Here is a 19,156-nt window from a genome sequence, read left to right on the forward strand (position 1 = left end):
CTAAAGATAACATCTTAACTTACTAGCTGTGTGACCGTGTGCAAGTCACTTAATGGTGCCTGGCACACAGGCGTTTAATGTCCCTGAGCTGTTTTTCAGAAGCCCAGACCTCTCCAAAGGGATCTGCTGGCTTGTAGACCTCAGGTAAGCAGGTGCTGAGGACTGACTCTGACTATAGTTCGTTCTAAATGTCTTCCTGAGGGACCTGGAGGAGGCCATGCCCATGAGCCAGAGCTAACATTCTTTTCTGCTGATCCCAAATGTCTAGGCAAAGCTTTGCCTCCTGAACCAATTGCAAATCAGAAAATCTTTGAACCCACCTTATGACTTGTGGGTCCTGCTTTGAGAGGACCTTTATAGGTCAAACCAACATATAGCTTCCATGTATTGATTTATGATTTTGCCTGTAATGTCTGCTTTCCTGAAATTTACCCCTGCCTTTTAAAATCTTTACCTGCTGCTGGGCACAGCTGCTCATGCCTATACTCCTAGCACTTCGGGAGGCCAAGGTGGGCAGATCACTTGAGGCCAGGAGTTTGAGACCAGCCTGGTCAACATAGTGATACCTGTCTCTACTAAAAATACAAAAATTAGCTGGACGTGGTGGTACATGCCTATAGTCCCCGCTACTCAGGAAGTTGAGGCTGGAGAATTGCTTGAACCCAGGAGGCAGAAGTTGCAGTGAGCTGAGATCGTACCACTGCACTCCAGCCTGGGCAACAGAGTAAGTGAGACTCTCTTAAAAAAAAAAAAAAAAAGAAAAGAAAAATTCCTTACAAGCCATCAAGAGTTCATATCTTAAGCATAAGCCACCCAATTCTCCTTGCTTGGAGTCCTGCAAACAAATGCCTTCCTTTATTGTTGCAAAGTTTCAGTGTGGACATCTGGTGTTATTGCACCAGGTGAGAACACCCGGTTTGGTTCTACAACATTCCAGTGTGCCCAGGATTGAGGAGCTTCCTGGGATGCAGGACTTTGTGTGTTAGAACCAGGGGAGTCCTGGATAGAACAATTTGGTCCCCCTATCAGGATAATGAAAGAGAAAGACATGCTTTGGTCTAAGTTGCTGTGTGACCTGAAAAAGAACCAGACAGCTGATTGCTTAGGTCCCACCTTAGACCAATTAGTCTAGTACCTCCTATTTCACAGAGGTGGAAGCCATCCCAGAGAAGTCCAGTGACTTGGCCCACATCACCCAGCTACTCAGGGGCAGGGCTGAGGCCAAGCTCCCACCTTCCCACTCCCTGTCCAGCTCAGCACCTTCTCCATCAGTTTACATTGTCTTCTCTTAACACATTCCTCTTGATTTGGCAGACACAGCATGTTTATTTATAAATTGGCTTGTTTGGAGCCTGAAATTTAGCATCACTGATTTTGGCTGTGAGGTGTTCACATTTTTCCTCTCTTTGTTTTGGTTCGCTAAACCATGTTTTGTGAGTAAAACCACAAAGTTATAAAAACACAATGAGGCGGCTAAAGTTGTTCAAATGCAAAGCATCCAGAAATGTGACAGCATAGACTTTCTCAGATTTATTGTGTGTCCTCAGACAGTAGACAAAAATGCACGGGGTTTACTTCCAGGGATTTACGGGCCCAATATAAGTAAACAGCTGGCGTTTCTTTTTAGGCTGTTTCTCTTGGAGGTGGTGCAGGAGGTTAAAGAAAGCACCTCTGATGAGCAGATAGCTGGAGGCTGTTCCCAAGATCATGTCTCAGTGAAGAAGTTGGAGTCCAGCAGCCATCAGAACCAAGGTATGTGTGGTGGTCTTCAGAATGCCACCCCAAATCCTTTGCACTTTATTTTGCACACAGCAGGAGTTGTAAAAGAGTGCTTCCTTTTATTATTAACACCGAGAATCCATGCAGACAGTTTACACTAAACACGTGAATACATTGTGTTTTAAAAGGCTGGGTGCCCTCAGTTTCCAGATCTTTCTAATTGTATCACTAAATTCAGGTAGGTTTTTGGAGACAGAGATTGGCCGCATCGTATCTGTGACACTGACTCTTCTGGTGTAGGTTCGCATGGCCAGGGAGTCTGAGTGCAGCCCCTAATCAGTGCTTCATGCCAACCTGTGAGTCTATTCCAGGAACTAGAGGAGAGAGAGCCTTAGCCTTGCCTGCAACCAGATGAATGGTCAACTTTAGTGGTGGACACTTTGCTTTTTGAATAGTGTGGTTGGCCAGCAGCTCTTGTCATTGTTTCTCTCTCTCTTAATTTAACAAACCAAGCTGAAGCCTGAGCACAGCTACAACCTTGTCCAATCTCTTTAGCAACAAAATACCTGTGTGTGCATATATTATTGCTAAAAACATTGGACAAGGCTGTATACAAACACACACACACAAACATACACAGATACAGGAGACCCCTGATGAAACACACAAATTTTAAAAATTTATTTTTAAACAAATGCAGTGGGATGATTGTGGCTCTGTGCAGCCTTGAACTCCTGAGCTCAAGCAATCCTCCTGCCTCAGGCTCCCAAGTACTTGGGACTACAGGCGTGAGCCACTGCACCTGGTCATGCAGTGAAGGACTTTCTAAGCAAGACCTTGACTTGGAAAGTTGCCACCAACTCCCCAGCTCTGTGAGAAGTTTTGGGGGCAGGGAATTTAAACTCTCAAATTTAGCTGGTTTGCAGGGGCAGTTCTTTCCCAGTGATGAGCTGGGGCTGCTTCTGAAGAACATTTGGAATTAAAATCTAGAGCTCACCCCAGTCAGAGTAAAAAATAGCAGCAAATAAATGTTAGATCACAGCCTCTTCTTAGTCATACCCTTTTATACATGTCATGAGGGTCATTGCCAAAGAAAGAAGTGAGTTAAGTGTAAGGGAATCTGGTCGGAGGTGGACCAATAACCAGACTCATCCGAATGCTTGGCTGATGGTTTTCCAGTTGCTCCGTGGTTTATCCTTTGTGAGGATGCGAGTGACAATCAAGAGTTGGAAACGTGGGGCCTCAGCCCTGCTTCATAAACCAGGCAAGGAAGAGCTGAGGGTGGAGGTAGAGGGGTGCTGGTGGAAGGAGGGTCTGAATTAGAGGAAGAAAAAGGACAGCGCAGCAAAGATTTGGGTTCCTTTCAAGCTTCTGAAGGACACAGTGGGCTGTAACAGAGCTCTCTGGATGAGGGAAGCACAGCCCACCAGCAAAGCATCTACCACCTGTGTGTGTCTCAAATGGCCAGTTCCTGTTGTGGCCTGATTCCATGGACGGCACCACTTGTCCCACTCCCTAACTCTAGCACATGTTTCCCCACTGGGAGCTCGGCCAACCATGTTAGATCCCTGAAGGGAAAGAATGTCAGGAGTGGAGGAAGGGGTGGTGATGCAGAGAGGCCTCTGCTGCTAGCCCCTGCAGGTAGAGAAAGTTCCAGATGCCTCGCCCTGAGTCAAAGCAAGCCTGGCTGACCCATGGGATGTCAGTGGCATGGGGAGTGGAGGTATTTGGCGGCAGACGGCCTGTTTGTTTATGACAAAAAGTACTAGAGATGTGTCACCAAGAGAAGCCTACAGATTTCTCAAGCCAAAACACTTAGACCGAGTCTCCCAAAAAATAGAACCAAGCATCTCATAGAGTTAATGATGATTGTCTATAGGATCCCTGACAATGTAAGCATTATCTTTTTCTGTTCTTTTTTTTTTTTTTTTTTTTTTTTTGAGACAGGGTCTCACTCTGTCGCCCAGGCTGGAGTACAGTGGCATGATTATGATGATTATGACCTACTGCAGCCCAACCTCCCAGGCTCAAGTGATCCTTCTGCCTCAGCCTCCCTAGTAGCTGGGACTACAGGTGCGCCCCACTACACCTGGCATTTTTGTTGTTATTGTTGCCCAAGCTGGTCTCAAACCCCTGGGCTCAAGCAACCCTCCCACCTTGGCCTCCCAAAGTGCTGGGAGTACAGGCACGAGCCATCATGCTTGGCCAGATAAGCATTTCTTGGACAGATCCTGGAGTTCTCCAAAGTTTAGAGCAGGTTAACTGGGTAGCTATGGAGTGTGACCAGATGGAGACATGGGTCTTGTGGCCAGCCCTGCAACTGACTGACAGTCTAGCAAGGCAAGGTGGTAGGTACTTCACACACTGTGCACACCCATCCCAGGCAGCCGTAGAACCCTAGGCCTCCCCGCCCCACAGACACATGCGGGCTCCAGGGAAAGCAAGTGGTTAGTAGGTGCCTCCCCAACCTGGTGTATTTGGGCATCCTTGCCCTGGGCGACACAGTGAGTCCCTTTCTCAAAAAAACATCCCTTCCATGCCAGCTGCCTGTGTCCCAACCACTCAGGCGCTTTGCCGCTCAACAGAATCCACCTGCAGTTCCCTGCTAGGTATGTCTCAAGGAGCCCTTGAGCCACCCGACTTGTCTTTAATGCCTATAAAATCCAGTTCAGAGGAGGAACAATATTTATCAGGCAAGTCCTGCCTTTGGAGGTATGTACAGGCACTGACACCAGAACAGGCTAGTGAATAAACTCGGCACCAAACAGGCCATCAGAATAGGGAGCCCCTCATGGTAAATGTGGCTGCGCATAGCAAGCTCGCTCAGGGAAAGCTGGGCCGCAGGTTGGGGTAAAGCCCTTGATGCAGGCTGTAACATGTTTTGATGCAGAAGTTATTGGTTCTGAGCAGAAAGGGCAAGGTAAGAGAGCAAAGCCTAAAATGCAGTTCCCCCTTGAGTTCTTTTCTCTCCTCTTATTTTACTTCCTTCCCATGATAACATGCCCCAAGGGCTGAGAGCCGCTGTACTGTGTTTAACAGATGGAGAGAACACCTTCTTTAGGCTTTCAGAGCTACAGAAGCCAGGGCTAAGACGCCAACTCTATAGCCATGAGGATCAGCCTTTTTTTTTTTTTTTTTTTTTTTTTTTTTGAGACGGAGTCTCGCTCTGCTGTCACCCAGGCTGGAGAGCGGTGGTGCTATCTGAGCTTACTGCAACCTCTGCCTCCCAGGTTCAAGTGATTCTTGTGTCTCAGCTTCCTGAGTAGCTGGGATACAGGCAAGTGCCACCACACCCAGCTAATTTTTTGTATTTTTAGTAGAGACAGTTTCATTATGTTGGCCAGGCTGGTCTCAAACTCCTAACTCAGGTGATCCGCCTGCCTCAGCCTCCCAAAGTGCTGGGATTACAGGTGTGAGCCACCACACCCGGCTGAGGACCAGCGTGAGTCTAGGGACCCTGGAATGCAGCAGCCCCAGTCTTGACTTTAGTTAACCTGTGTCATATGCAGGGGTTTTAGGTGGCCAGGAGCAGGGGATCTGGCTGTCTGGCCATCTCCAGGTCGGGAGGCTCTGAGACTGCTACAGAGCAGACCATTGACAGCCTGTAACTGAGTCCAAATTCATTCTGCTTGCTGCGTGACAGCCAATATGTTGAGAGACAAGGAGTTGGAGCAAGGAAAGGTATTTTATTTCGGAGAGCCAGCAAACCAAGAAGATGGTGGACTAATGTCCTAAAGAACTGTCTTAAAATTATGTGGGTTTTGCCTTGTCTTTTCTGTTTAGGTCGGGGGAAAGGAAGGGGCTGACAACCGCAGACATCTGGACACCAGCAAGGGTCCAGGGGAGGTTTGCGGAACTTCCTTGTCGTTGGCTAACAGTCTCTCATGTGACAACAGCCAAACCTCCTCCTCGTTCCTATAAATCTTTAACAAAAATAGTTAGCTGTTTACATGCTTCCCCTTTAATCCCAGAGTTAGTTTTGCAAATGGCATGGTTGCTGTTTTTGCGTTTTATCTCAGTGCTCTAAAGTTATCCTAGCCTAGGTGCAGGAATAGGTAAAGGCCCCTTAAACAAAAATGGAGTTAGTTATGTTAGTTCTTCTGCTGTTTCATGGTTACAATACCCAGAAGAGAACCCTTGCATCAAAACAGGATGAGATTAGATTATTGTTCCTATAAAAAATCCATGTGGTTGTTTTTTGGCCCCCTCTTCAACATCCGGGGCGTGCTGACGAAGCGAGCAGCAGCTCTGGAGCCATAAACCACCATCTCTTCTCAGCCCAGGGCATGCTGGGAAAGGCCAGGAAAAGTCACTTCTCTTCTTTGCTTTAACTGTCTTTTCTGTGGTCTCAAAGTCTTCACAAGGGAGACCTGGTGTTCTCAGCACTGCTCAGCCTCCATGAAGCCCTCCTTCTCATGGCCTGAGGGCTCCACCTCTGCATAGGTGGAATGGTCGGGGTGGCTGCGAAACTTCATGGCTGGCCAGTGGTGAGGTCTACGCTGCAGAAGGCACAGAGGCAAAGTCAGCGGGCATGCCCCCACCATGGGGACCCCACACTCCTGAGCGACAGAGCCAACGAAGGCTCTCTCTTACAAGGGCCCTGGGGCACTTGGGGCCTACCAGGAGCCACACAACTGACCTTCAGGGACCCTCTCCCTAAAATGTTCCCTGCTGTGATCCCCCAACCACTGGGAAACCTGCTGGAAGCTAAAGTGTGGAAGGAGGACACTTTATCTTTCACTGCGTGGTCTGTAGAACTCATAGCTAAAAGATTCAGCAATACACCAAGTGGAGACCTGGGACTGCAATGTGAGGAAGTGGCTCAGAGATGGCTGGAATGATGCCTGAGGATCTGGAAATGCCAAGATAACCCTCCAAGGTAGCATAGGGTCCACATCAGAGTCAATAGGGGGCTTATTAAAATACAGATTCTGGCCTGTGCGGTGGCTCATGCCTGTGATCCCAGCACTTTGGGAGGCCAAGGTGGGCAGATCACTTGAGGCCAGGAGCTCAAGACCAGCCTGGCCAACATGGTGAAACCCCATCTCTACTAAAAATACAAAAATTAGCTGGGTGTAGTGGCACGAGCCTGTAGTCCCAACTACTCAGAAGGTTGAGGCACCAGAATTGCTTGAACCCCGGAGGCAGAGGCTGCAGTAAGCCAAGATTGTGCCACTGCACTCCAGCCTTGGTGACAGAGTGAGACTTTCAAAAATAAATAAATAAATAAATAAAATGCAGATTCCTGGGCCTGCCTTAGACCTGCCCTATCAGAATCCCTGTGGCCTGGGGATCTGCAATTCCCAGGTGTTACCCAGGTAGGCTAAGACTTCAGAATGGCTAAGCCTCCTAAGAAACTGGGGAAATAGGGCCGGGCACGGTGGCTCACACCTGTAATCCCAGCACTTTGGGAGGCCAAGACGGGTGGATCAGGAGGTCAGGAGTTCAAGATCAGCCTGGCCAAGATGCTGAAACCCCGTCTCTACTAAAAATACAAAAATTAACCGGGTGTGGTGGCACGTGCCTATAATCCCAGCTACTCGGGAGGCTGAGGCAGGAGAATCGCTTGAACCCGGTCGGCAGAGGTTGCAGTGAGCCGAGATTATGCCACTGCACTCTAGCCTGGGTGGCAGAGCAAGATTCCATCTCAAAAAAAAAAGAAAAAGAAAAAGAAATTGGGGGAATGACCTAGGCCTGTGGGTAATGAGGCTGGTGGGCTCGTGACCCATGTGGAGGAGACTAGGGTCACAGAGGCACCACTGCTGCACCCTGTGGGGAACTTTAGAAGCCAGAAGTGGAGGATTGGGGGCAGGAGCTGCTGAGCTCTGCGGCCCCAAGTGAAGGAGGCTGAGCCTCACATCCCATGCTGCCCCTCAGGCTGGCTCTTCAGAAATGAGACGTTCAAAACTTAGCATCCTCAACTAAAGCTCTCAGAGGGCAGCTCTTATCATTATTTCACTTGTCTATTTCATTTTTATTTTAGAGATGGGGTCTCCTGTATCGCCCAGGTTGGAGTGCAGTGGTATGATCAGGGCTCACTGCAGCCTCAAACCACTGGGCTCAAGGGATCCTCCCACCTCAGCTTCCCAAGTGGCTGGGACCACAGGTGCGTGCCACCATGCTGGGATAATTTTTAAAATTTTTGTAGAGACGGAGTCTTGCTCTGTTGCTCAGGTAAGTCTCTAAACTCCTGTGCTCAAGTAATCCTGCCTCGGTTTCTCAAAGTGCTAGGATCTTAGGAAGGAGCCACTGCACGTGCCCCTCAATTTTAACCTTAAAGGCAGGTATCAGTAGGCAAAAGAGGCAGAGACCCTGGTTCCATCATGGCTTTGAGTAAGAACTGAGCCTGGCATTTGGGCATGAGACCATAAATCACTAGAGATAGGCTGCACAGCCACTAGATGGGCACTGTGTGGCACTGTGGCCTTCTTTCTTTCCTCCGGGGATTCTTTTCTGAGGGAACAAAAGCAGAGGGGTTGTTCCACAGGACAGGAGGGCCGAGGGAGTTCTGAGGTGCTGATTTCTCAGGGTGCAGGACTTAATGGGCGCCAGCTATCTCGAAATGTGTCAGGATGGGGTGGATGAGGTCTTCTCAGGTATGTGGCAGGGGAGAGGGAGAAGGGGAGAGGCAGGGAACAAATGGCCCAGGAGACGCTGACGCAGAAGCGGATGGCAGCCAGCCCTGCGGCCACAGATGACACGGACCTCGATGAAGAAGAGCGCAGCGTTGGATGTGGGGTGGCCATTGATGTAAATTCCAGCCAGGATGATGGCCGCCACGAGGAGGACTGCCAGCACAATGCCCACGATGGTGCCCAGGTGCACAGGGGTGCCCTTGGTCTTGGGGGACAGGTTGTTCTGAAGGCCTGTGGAGAGATCATTAGGGCAGGCAGGGGCTGCAGGGGAGCAGGGAAGGTGGAACCATGGGGTCTTGGGTTCTAACAAAGTCTCAGAGATGAAAGCCGACAGAGCCTTTGGGTCCTCGTATCAAATACAGGAAGAGGTTGGGTGGGAGTTGGAATCATTATGAGTAAGGCATTCATGTTGTGCTTGACACCATCTGGGTAGTTTTCCAAAATCACCTAAAAGTTGCCCCAAATGTCTAATAAGGATCATAAGAGAAGTTCTCTCTGATATCTGTGCCACTACATAAGTGCTATTAAGGAATTCACAAAGGGCATCTGAGGGTTAAGAGTTTGGGATCTGAAATCTGGCTGCCTGGATTGAAATCTATGCTCTGCCACTTACTAGCTGTGTGACCTTGTGCAAATTATCTAACCTTTCTCTGTCTTCATTATCACTTCTGTTGAACAAGGATAATAATACCCACCTAATGGGGTTATTGTGAAGGTTAAAATGACATGATTCATGTCAAGCACTGAGGACCATGTCTCCCATTTTGGATGACTTCAATAAGTATTAGCTATTATGATGGCAAATGACCATAGTTTTTCCTATCACTGTCCACTCCCAGATTGTGACCTCTTGGAGGGCAAGGATGATGTCTTATTCAACTCTGTGTCCTCAGCTTTTAGAAAAACTGGCAGGGGCTGGCCGTGATGGCTCACTCCTCTAATTCCAGCACTTTGGGAGGCCAAGGCAGGCGGATCACCTGAAGTCAGGATTTCAAGACCAGCCTGGCCAACATGGTGAAACCCCATCTCTCCTAAAAATACAAAAATTAGCCAGGTGTGGTGGCACACTCCTGTAGTCACAGCTACTCAGGAGGCTGAGGCAGGAGAATAGCTTGAACCTAGGAGGCGGAGGTTTCAGTGAGCCGAGATCGTGACACTGCACTCAAGCATGGGCGACAGAGTGAGACTCCATCTCGAACAAAACAAAAAAACTGGCAGGCCCGTCAGAGAAGCTCCAAGAAAGTATATGGAATGATGTAGGTCCTCTGGAAGCCAATAAGCCAACAGGCACTCTCTGAGAACATCCTAGGCATTTGAAATACATCCCGGGGGAGAGAGTATTTTCCACAGAGCTGGAAGCTCAACCCCTTTCGTGCATGACTGAGGTAATGGAAATAACAGAGAGGTTAAGTGATTTCCCCACAGACACACAAATTCAGTGCCCACCCCTAAAAAACCTAGTTGCCTGACACTACCTGGGGTGGCTATTTGCCTCTTTACCCTATCCTAAAGGAATGTGGAGATAATGAGGTAGAGAAGACAGATGAGCAGGCTGGCAACAAAAATGTTGCATTCTTCCTACACAGCTAGTGGGTGGGTTGGAAGGCAGCTAGGGGTGGTGAGTTTTAATGGGATGTTGCATGCACTCAAAATCATTGTCCTCCCCATCCCCTTTGCTCTACTCTGCACTCTGTAAGCAGAGGACACCCAGGAGAGAAACTCTCCTGGGGCACTCCAGGGCATGGCTAGGGCCTCTGTCTGCCAACAGGTGGGAGGACTGAGGTGAAATGCCCCAAGTGAACCTCCCCTGACCTGGATGGCAATCAGCCCGCAGCCTGCAGTGGCTCTGATGATTTGATGATGAGGGCTTCTGCTGATGAGCACATGGTGCAGAGTGAGGGGATTATGGCCCAGCCACCCCCACAACACACACACACACACTCACACCCACTGCCTATGGAGGAGCAATGGCTCCATCTCTGCTGGGGGACACCATCACACTGTGCTGCATTAATAATCTTTCCTCTCCTGCTGGAAGCCCAGATGACAATCTCCAGCCCTGGGGTTGAAAGGCACTTTCATCTCTACTCTTACACAGGTTGCAACAAAGGCCTGAGCTGGCTCTGGGCAAAGGGCAGGGGAGGTGGGGGCAGCTCCCACCCTCAGAAAGGAGATTATCCTTCTAGGTAATCCTAGGAGGCTGCAGTGAGTCCCACCTTCTGGTACCCTGCAAAAATTGTAGTGGACCATTTTATGTCCTCTGCCAGCCTGAGTGAGGAAAGAAGCTGCTCTCCACCCCTTGCTGACTATGAGCCCGTGGGGATCGGAGGGGATGGCCACAGGCCCCACCCATGCCTGCCCTGGCTCAGTCCTTCCCCTCCTCCCACTCCTTTCTGGGCAGTGAATATTCAAGGGCAGAGAGCCAGGAGAAGAACCACAGGAGGTTCATGGCTGAGGTGAGAAATGTTGGGTAGACATGTTCCTTCAATCTAGGGCACCTGTACCCAGAAGCACCCCTGCCTCCCCACCCAGCAGAAGGTCTGGGATGCTCAGGCTGCAGTTGCGCCCTCTCCGCACTCATAAAAACAGTGCAGGCAGCTGCTGCACCCTCTTCTGGGGTGGGTCCAAGAGGCGCTGGGTCTGACGCTGAGGGCAGGTGGTTCTGTACTCACCATCTCCTTCTGCATAGGGATTCGACTTGGTGTCATCTTCAAAGAGAGAGGACAGAAGGAGCAAGATTAGTGGACTCATTACGGCCTTTGTCACTCTGAGTCCAGATGGGACTTTAGGGAGGTTCAGCCCAAACTTTCATTTTAGAGGTAAGGAAACTGAGGCTCAGAGAGGGGAGGAGACTTGCTCAACATCACACAGCAGTTGAGTGTAGCTGGAGGGTGGGGAGTATATGAGCGGCAGCTGGTGAGAGATGAGGCTGGGAGTGGAGGGCCGGCTGCCAAGAGAGCAATAGGAGGCTGTGCACGTTCTTCTGCAGGGCAATAGAGAGCTGAGTATGGGTCTGAAGAGGGACTGTATGTGTCACAAGGTGAGATCAGCTTGGAGACTCCCTGGGACTGCAGTGTGCAGGAGACAGTCCCAACCCACTTTTTGTCTATACCTCGAGACCTGTCGCCTGTGGCTTTCTAAGTAAGTTTCAAGGGTCCACCCTTCCTATGATTCCTTCTCAAGCAGATTTTTATGGGAAAAGACAAGCAAGAGTTTCATGTCAGGAGAATGCTGTAAATGACTGAAGATTCTTGCCCTAAGCACCTGAACTTTATTTATTTATTTATTTATTTATGGAGCGAGGTCTTGCTCCATCACACGGTCTGGAGTGCAGTGGTACAATCACAGCTCACTGCAGCCCTGACCTCCTGAACTCAAGTGACCATCCCACCTCAGCCTCCCGAGTAGCTGCACCTGGCTAATAAAAAAATATTTTTTTGAGATAAGGTCTCACTGTGTTGCCCAGGCTGGTCTCCAACTCCTAGGCTCAAGCAATCCTCTTACCTCAGCCTCTCAAAGCACTGGGGTTATAGGCGAGAGCCACCTCACCTGGCCTAACAAGGTATTTAAACTCACGCAGGAAGCAATGCATGCAATGTTGATCAAATGAGTGGTCATTTTCTGTTGTTAGTTGTCACTTCTTGTGGCTATCAAGGTGTTCTGTTCTGTTGCTTATAAGATAAGCCCTTCTGCACACAGTTGTTCTGGGTGAGTGCCTGTCTCTCTTTGGAATAAAATGCATGGGCTTTGTGACAGCTACTTGCCACTCAGAGGTCTTCTGGTTCATTTAAGTGAGTAGCGTTTGATTGCGAGTGAACAGCTCTTAAATCCAGCCCCCATGTCTCCCGCTCCTCCTGCCCTGCTGCTTTCTACCTCTGTCCTGCCCAGGCAGGCCCCTGCTGGGTCCCTTCGTTCACATCTCCCTGTTGGAGCCTGTACCCTCATAGAATGGACGGGAAAGACTCTATCCCACGCCTGCCTCTGCAAGTCTCCCTGTGTGGGCTGTAACCACACAGGCAGGAGAGTGACTCAAGCTGTCCTGCCAAGATGCCTTGCAACTTGGGCATGTCGGGGGAAGTCATCATTAAAAATGTTTTTTCTTATAAACCAGGCACAATGGCACGTACCTGCAGCTACTCAGTAGGTTGAGGCGGGAGGATCCTTGAGCCCAGGAGTTCAAGTCCAGCCTGGGTAACATAGCAAGATCCCGTACCACACTCCAAAAAGTTTTTTCTCTTACAGATGTAACTTCACAATCTTTGCCACCTCTTCCAGGACTGGAAGGACATAGAGCCCTAACTGTCTTCACTTTTTACTCTAATGAATGTTTTCTGTTGGGAACCATTACACAAAACATAGAAGTGAGACCCATTCCTGAGCTGGCAGGGGATGCACACAGATAATAAAACTGGCAGACAGAACTCACTGCCTCTGTAGGACAGAGGACCTACGTGGTGGGCTGTAGGACAGCCCACGGGGCTCAGTAATAACAAGTCAGGATTTAGGCTTGGCCCCCAAGCGGCGTGCCCTGGGCTCCCCATGCCACCACAGCCCCCCTTCTAGCCTCTGACACTGTGGCTCCACCAGACACTGTCTGGCTAAACCCTCTGGATGCGGCAGGGTGTGTCTGCAGCCCTCCTGGCCCAGTGCTGGGCTCAGAACATGCCCTCAGTAAGCCTAGGGGGCTAACTGGTGGTAACTAAGCAGGGACTACCTCCTTGTAAGAGGAGCTTTCTTTGACTGGAAGGTTACCCCTGGACTCAGTCACCAACTCCCCAAAGGGCAAAGTTTCTTTCTGCTTCTTTTTCTTTTCTTTTCTTTTTACTTTCTTTCTTTTTCTTTTTTTGAGACAGTGTTTCACTGTCACCCAGGCTAGAGTGCAGTGGCACAATCATAGCTCACTGCAGCCTCAACCTCCCAGGCTCAGGCGATCCTCCCACCTCAGCTTCCTGAGTAGCTGGGATTACACATAAGGGCCACCACGCCCAGCTAATTTTTGATTTTTGGTAGAGACATAGTTTTGCCATGTTGCCCAGGCTGGTCTTGAACTCCTGAGCTCAAGTGATCCGCCTGCCTGAGCATCCTAAAGTATTGGAATAACAGGCGTGAGCCTCCTCTCCCAGCCTCTACTTCTTTTTCACTGAATCCCCTGCAGCAGCACCGCATGCTCTGCTCTCAGTGCCAGCTCCTTGTTATTCCGGAGCAACTTCAGAGTGATGGGAGCTGTCGCAATCTGCCTCACTTTCCCACATTTTGCTACTCTACCCTGACCCTGAATTCACATAGAGCCTTTTCCATTTCTTTCAGCACCAAGAGAGGCAATGGGGTTGAGGGGAAAGATCTCTGCTTTTGGAGCTAGATGAAACCTGACTCTATCCCTTCTTGGCTGTGTGACCTTGGGAAGTCATCTGCCTCTCTGAGCCTTAGTGTCTCCTTTATGAAACAGGGATATAACAGTGTCAAGATCCAGGATTGTTGGGAGGACTGAATATTAATTTACATGCCACTTTAGCACCCTACTGGGCATAGAGTTGGTCCCCAAAAATGCTGGTGCTTTCCTATCATTCATTCATTCTCCTCCACAACTTACCCCCAGCCAGGTCCATGGGTCCCTGCCCTTGTTCTCTAGTTTTCTAGGAAAGGCAGGGGACACACCAGGCTCGGTGGCTCACGCCTGTAATCTCAGCACTTTGGGAGGCTGAGGTGGGTGGATCACGAGGTCAGGAGTTTGAGACCAGCCTGGCCAACATGGCGAAACCCCATCTCTACTAAAAATACAAAAATTAGCCGGGTGTGGTGGTGTGCGCCTGTAGTCCCAGCTACTTGGGAGGCTGAGGTGGGAGAATTGCTTGAACCTGGGAGGCAGAGGTTGCAGTGAGCTGAGATTGTACCACTGCACTCCAGCCTGGGTGACAGAGCGAGACTAGGTCTAAAGAAAAAAGAAAGGGGACACTGTGGAAAGAACATCTCACCACTTACCCCTCACATAACTTTCAATAACCTACTTTGCCCCTTTACGAGCCTCTTTCTTTATCTATAAGAAAGGACTGTGGGCCAGGCATGGGGGCTTAGGCCTATAATCCCGGCACTTTTAGAGGTTGAGGCAGGAGGATCACCTGAGCCCAGGAGTTTGAGATCAGCCTGGGCAACATAGTGAGACCTCATCTCTACAAAAAATTTTTTAAAAATTAGCCAGGTATGGTGGTACATGCCTGTAGTCCCAGCTGCTTGGGAGGCTGAGGTGGGAGGATTGCTTGAGCCCAGGAGTTGGGGGCTGCAGTGAGCCATGATCACACCACTGTACTCCAGCCTGGGCAACAGTGAGACCCCGTCTAAAAAAAAAAAAAAAAAAAAAAAAAAAAATTCCTAACATAGGGTTAGAGGGGGAAGAAAATAGTGGCTGAATAATGTTTTAAAATATTAACTTTTTTCTTCTTTCCTTTCCTTGTTATCATTATTCCTTTCAAGCAGATATTTGGTTCAGGGGAGGCTATAAAGAACCCACAAGTCTTTCAGTCTTAGCCTAAAGGGACGGGGCTTTCAAAGCTGGATGCGGGGTTTTGTTTTGTTTTGAGACAGGGTCTTACCCTGCCACCCAGGCTGGAGTACAGTGGCATGATCTTGGCTCACTGCAACCTCTACCTCCCAGGTTCAAGCAATTCTCCTGTCTCACCCTCCCGAGTAGCTGAGACTACAGGCGCCCACCACCACGCTCAGTTAATTTTTGTATTTTTAGTAGAGATGGGGTTTCACTGTGTTGGCCAGTCTGGTCTCAAACTCCTGACCTCATGATCCGCCCACCTCGGCCTCCCAAAGTGCTGGGATTACAAGCGTGAGCCACCGCACCCGGCCAATTTTTATATATTTAGTAGAGACGGGGTTTTACCATGTTGGCCAGGCTGGTCTCGAACCCGGTGATTTGCCCACCTCAGCCTCCCAAAGTGCTGGGATTACAGGTGTGAGCCACTGTGCCTGGCTGCGATGCAGGGTATTGAAAAAGGATAAAAGAGAGGAATGTCTCAGACATAGCTACAGAATCCTGGAGGGGGCATGGGAGAAAGGGAAGAGATTTGAGGCCTGGGGCCAGAGGAGCCTGCACAAGGCTTCCTGGGACACTGCCTGGTGCATTCAGGGGGATGGACCTCTGGCAGCTTCAACCAAGACCCCCAGGCCTCCAGGTAGCAGGGAAGCCCCTGGACGGCCAGACCTGAATAGTCAGGGTGGATGGACAGCTGAGGTGGAATTCCCCATCCATCACTCCAGGGCCTGAAAGTGAGAAGCTGGGGGAACTTACAGAAAAACAAGGCAGCCTTTCTCTCACACCTGAGTGTATGGATTGAGTTCATATCTGCTACAGGGATGAGCCTTTTCAGGTTCTGTGAGGACTGCTATTAAGATTAGCGGAGATAAGTTATATAAAATACCTGGCACTGGGCTGGGATATTAATTTTTCCCCTCTTCACAGTGAATTCTGTCTGTAGCCCTGATGTGGGCCAGCACAGTGGTTAGAGCCTAGGAGTAGAGTTCGAGTTCTGAATCTGCCTCTGCTTCTCACCAGCAAGTGACCTAAACAGTCTGAACTTCAGGCCCCCTTAGCTATAAAAGGATGGGGCAGTTCCCATCCCATAAGATCATCGCTGTCAGGGAGAGAGGCGGGGGGCCCAGAGGGGTAGCTCTCCTTCCTGGCCTCCTCTCTGCTCCCCACCTGGGCTCAGGACTTACCTTCTGTGGTGAGGCTGTCGATGAAGAGGGAGGAGGAGGTAGTGGTGAGGTCTCCATCATAGGGGCTGAAGGGAGTGTCAGGGGAGGCCGAGTTGTGGTACTCATCCTGGAAGTCCTCGCACGTCCTGCCCTCTGCCTGCAGGAGAGAGCCAGTGCTGTGTCCTGAATGCATTTACACCTTTCCCTTCATCCTGAAAGCATCTTATCTTACAGGGCAATTTATCTGTCAGCTGCTTCAAATCCTTCCTCAAGGAAGGAGCTGAGATGCCAATCTCAAATAAATAGAGCAAATCTGAACGGTCACCAACAGCTAACTTCAGAAGTAGGCGGCTGGACAAGATTTTTTTTTAAGCCCAGACTCAGACTAATAAATAGACCGTGGTGAGTGCATGGCCATGGGCTCTGGAGAGTTGATATTTAAATGCTGGGCCCATCACCTTCTAGCTGCAAGATGCAGGCCAATTCATTAAACTTCTCTGAGCCCCCATTTTCCCCTCTGATCAATGGGGGCAATGGCCCCAGCTTCTGGGTCAGCCTAAATAAGAGCGAGGGTAGGGCAGCTCACAGTCACATGCTTGGCACATGCAGCATGCTTGCTTTGCAAGAAGAGATAAAGGGAGGGGGCAAAAAAAAAAAAAAAAAAGAGGGCACAGATGAATAGACTCATCTGTGTTAGTCTATGGTGTGAGAATAGGATGCTTTCCATCCAGAATCAGTGTTGAGTGTACTGGAAAATTCTTGCAGCGAGAAGGAACCTGGATGGGATTCTAAAAAGGAGATGCCCGGAACCACCCTCCTTACTTCCAGAATGACTGCCTTCCTCAAAAGCCACAGGACCAGAGGCTCAGCAGGTGCGTCATTAACGTCAGCAGGTGCACAGTCTCCCAGAGGAGCCCGCAGTGGCTGAGGCCATGCCTAACATCCCCTCTGCATGCACCAAAAGAATTCCTTGAGAGCTGCCCACTTAAGGCCAAGGCATCAGAATGCTCGCCTCAAAGACCCACAGAGCCCTCTGAAACCTTCCAAAGTGGGTCTCATTGTCTCAGGGCAGTCTGGAAAAGAAATCTCAGATAGAGGGGAGGATATTGCCAAGAGCTAATGCCACCTTGAGAGGAGTTTGCAGGAGCGGGCTCTACCGGCTTCCCTCCTATTCCCTACCACCTGGCACAGGAATTGCAGCCGATACTTATGCTTCTCACCTCCTGTGCACAGCCATAGTCCATCCATTCCTGGCGATAGCGGTCAAAGCCACTGGAGCATCTGCAGGAGGACCAAAAGGTCAGAGGTATGATGGGATCGACAAAGAAGCCCTCCCCTTTCACTGTTCAGTAACAACTCTCTGCTGATAGTGAGAAGAGGAGCTAAGGTCCCCAGGCTGAGGTAGTCAGGCACTCCTGTTCCCTCTACTTCCCTGGAAGATGAAGGTATTTGTGGCATCCCTGCCTTCCTTCTGACCCAGCTCCCCAGGACCAAGGCCTCATCTGCCCACATGAGTAGGTGTAGGGGCTAGCAGGACTGCATGAGCTCCAGTGATCCTCAAGGTCGTCTTGACTGTGAGCTGCCATGACACTGCTGAGAATCCAGGCAATTCACATACGTGTTTTCATCCTGGTTATTGAGGGGCCTAACCTTGGGAAGGAGAGTGGGGCTAAAGGTAGGCATCAGCAGATTTAGTCAACACCTCCCAGGTGATCATTCAAGGGCAGAAATGATCTTGCCGGAGGCTGGGAGAGATTTACAACTGGCTGACAAGGGTCTCCAGAGAGGGCACTGGGCAGCTCAGCTGGGTGGAAGACACCAAGCACCCCTGTAGGGAAAGGATGGGGGCATGATGATGCACCAGAGAATGCTCTCCATGGATCATTCCCAACTTTTTGTTCTTTACTCTTTGGTGCTAGGGGAACCCTCCAAGCCCTACTGAAGCCCAGGGACATCTGCATAGGAAGAATAACATCATGAACCACCAGTGCCGAGAAGGAACTCTCAGCAGGTTAACTGCACCAGCACCCACTGAAGTTCGGTGAGGCCAAGGGCCAAGGCTTGCCAAGAGCTGTCAGTCTTTCCTTCTACAGATGCCTCTGGGCTCTGAGCTGCTCCCCCTGCAGCAGGGATGGCTGAACTGAGCCAGCCACACTCTCCTTCTGTCAGGCCCTGTATGCCTACTACTTTGGGGGATGGAGGATTAGGAAGGCTATTGGAGGCTGAGAACTAAAGTTTCTTTTAGTGTGGGTGTGGTGGCTCATGCCTGTAATCCCAGCGTTTTGAGAGGCTGAGGCAGGAGGATTGCTGGAGCCCAGGAATTTAAGGCTATAGTGAGCTATGATGGCAGCACTGCACTCCAGCCTGGGTGACAGAGCAAGACCCTGTCTCTTAAAAACAAACAAACAAAAAAAAAGAAAGTTCTTTTAGACCATGCTAACTGATTCTTTAAAAGATTGAGCCTTTGGTATGGGTTTATGACCCCCGTTTCTGGAGCTAATCCTGGAATTAACGTTACCCTTAGACTCCAGACTGGGCCATGGCAGGGGGCGGGGGCACCTGCCATGAGAGATGAAATTGTTTAAATCCATTCCAGCCCAAGAGCAAGGAGGAAAGCTCTGGGAGGCTGTGAAAGGCAGACTGGGTGGAGGGAGAGGAGCAGAGAACCATGCGGGGACTGACTGCAGCTGTTGCCAGAGAGACCATGTCAGCTGGCCCTGCCCTCCGGGTTTTTGGGGACCTGGGTTCAGCTCTCAGTTGCAGCTGAGGCTTCAGAGAGCTTGTAAGAAAGGACAGTGTGCAGGAGTGAGCCCAGGCCCATGCGGCGCCTGGGGATGGGATGGTTTCCAACTCGCACCAGCCGTGCTTCCCCGGGTGGAGTTTCTCTGTGCTCCTCTCTGCTGACACAACCCCTGCAGATGCACACAATCAGAGGCCTTGCCCTTCCCCCAGCCTGACCAACCTCCTAATGCTGAGGAGGGCCCAACCCTCATTAAACTCATGGTCTCTGAATTTGGGCGTATGCTTTAAATGGGGGTTGCATTGATGGGAGGGTCTGGCTGTCATCTGACCCATTTTGCAGTTCTCATGGCTCAGTGCTT

General features: G+C 50.1%; 1 protein-coding gene and 1 long non-coding RNA gene across 4 annotated transcripts in view; one reads left to right on the forward strand and one right to left on the reverse strand.

Annotated features, from left to right (window-relative positions):
- Nucleotides 1-1,469: 1,469 nt before the first annotated feature.
- Nucleotides 1,470-19,067, forward strand: LOC103878818. The gene is made up of 4 exons (XR_639170.4): nt 1,470-1,752; nt 16,821-16,927; nt 17,289-17,361; nt 17,975-19,067. It is a non-coding gene; the product is annotated as an uncharacterized LOC103878818 (long non-coding RNA).
- PLXDC1 (plexin domain containing 1) overlaps nt 5,386-19,156 on the reverse strand; it is an 86,290-nt gene continuing 72,519 nt past the window's right edge. Inside the window, exons 10-14 of one of the 3 annotated variants that reach the window (XM_003912917.4) lie at nt 17,276-17,336; nt 16,077-16,212; nt 11,027-11,062; nt 8,425-8,585; nt 5,386-6,218 (exon numbers count right to left, since the gene is read on the reverse strand). In XM_003912917.4, the coding sequence (XP_003912966.1) occupies nt 6,099-6,218; nt 8,425-8,585; nt 11,027-11,062; nt 16,077-16,212; nt 17,276-17,336 (514 nt within the window). In that variant the 3' untranslated portion in view covers nt 5,386-6,098. The remainder of the gene's footprint in view (nt 6,219-8,424; nt 8,586-11,026; nt 11,063-16,076; nt 16,213-17,275; nt 17,337-19,156) is intronic. The other 2 variants (XM_009190486.4, XM_021928288.2) reach the window with 2 other exon arrangements.

This window comes from Papio anubis, chromosome 17 (genome assembly GCF_008728515.1).
Source record: "Papio anubis isolate 15944 chromosome 17, Panubis1.0, whole genome shotgun sequence".
NCBI lineage: Eukaryota > Metazoa > Chordata > Mammalia > Primates > Cercopithecidae > Papio > Papio anubis.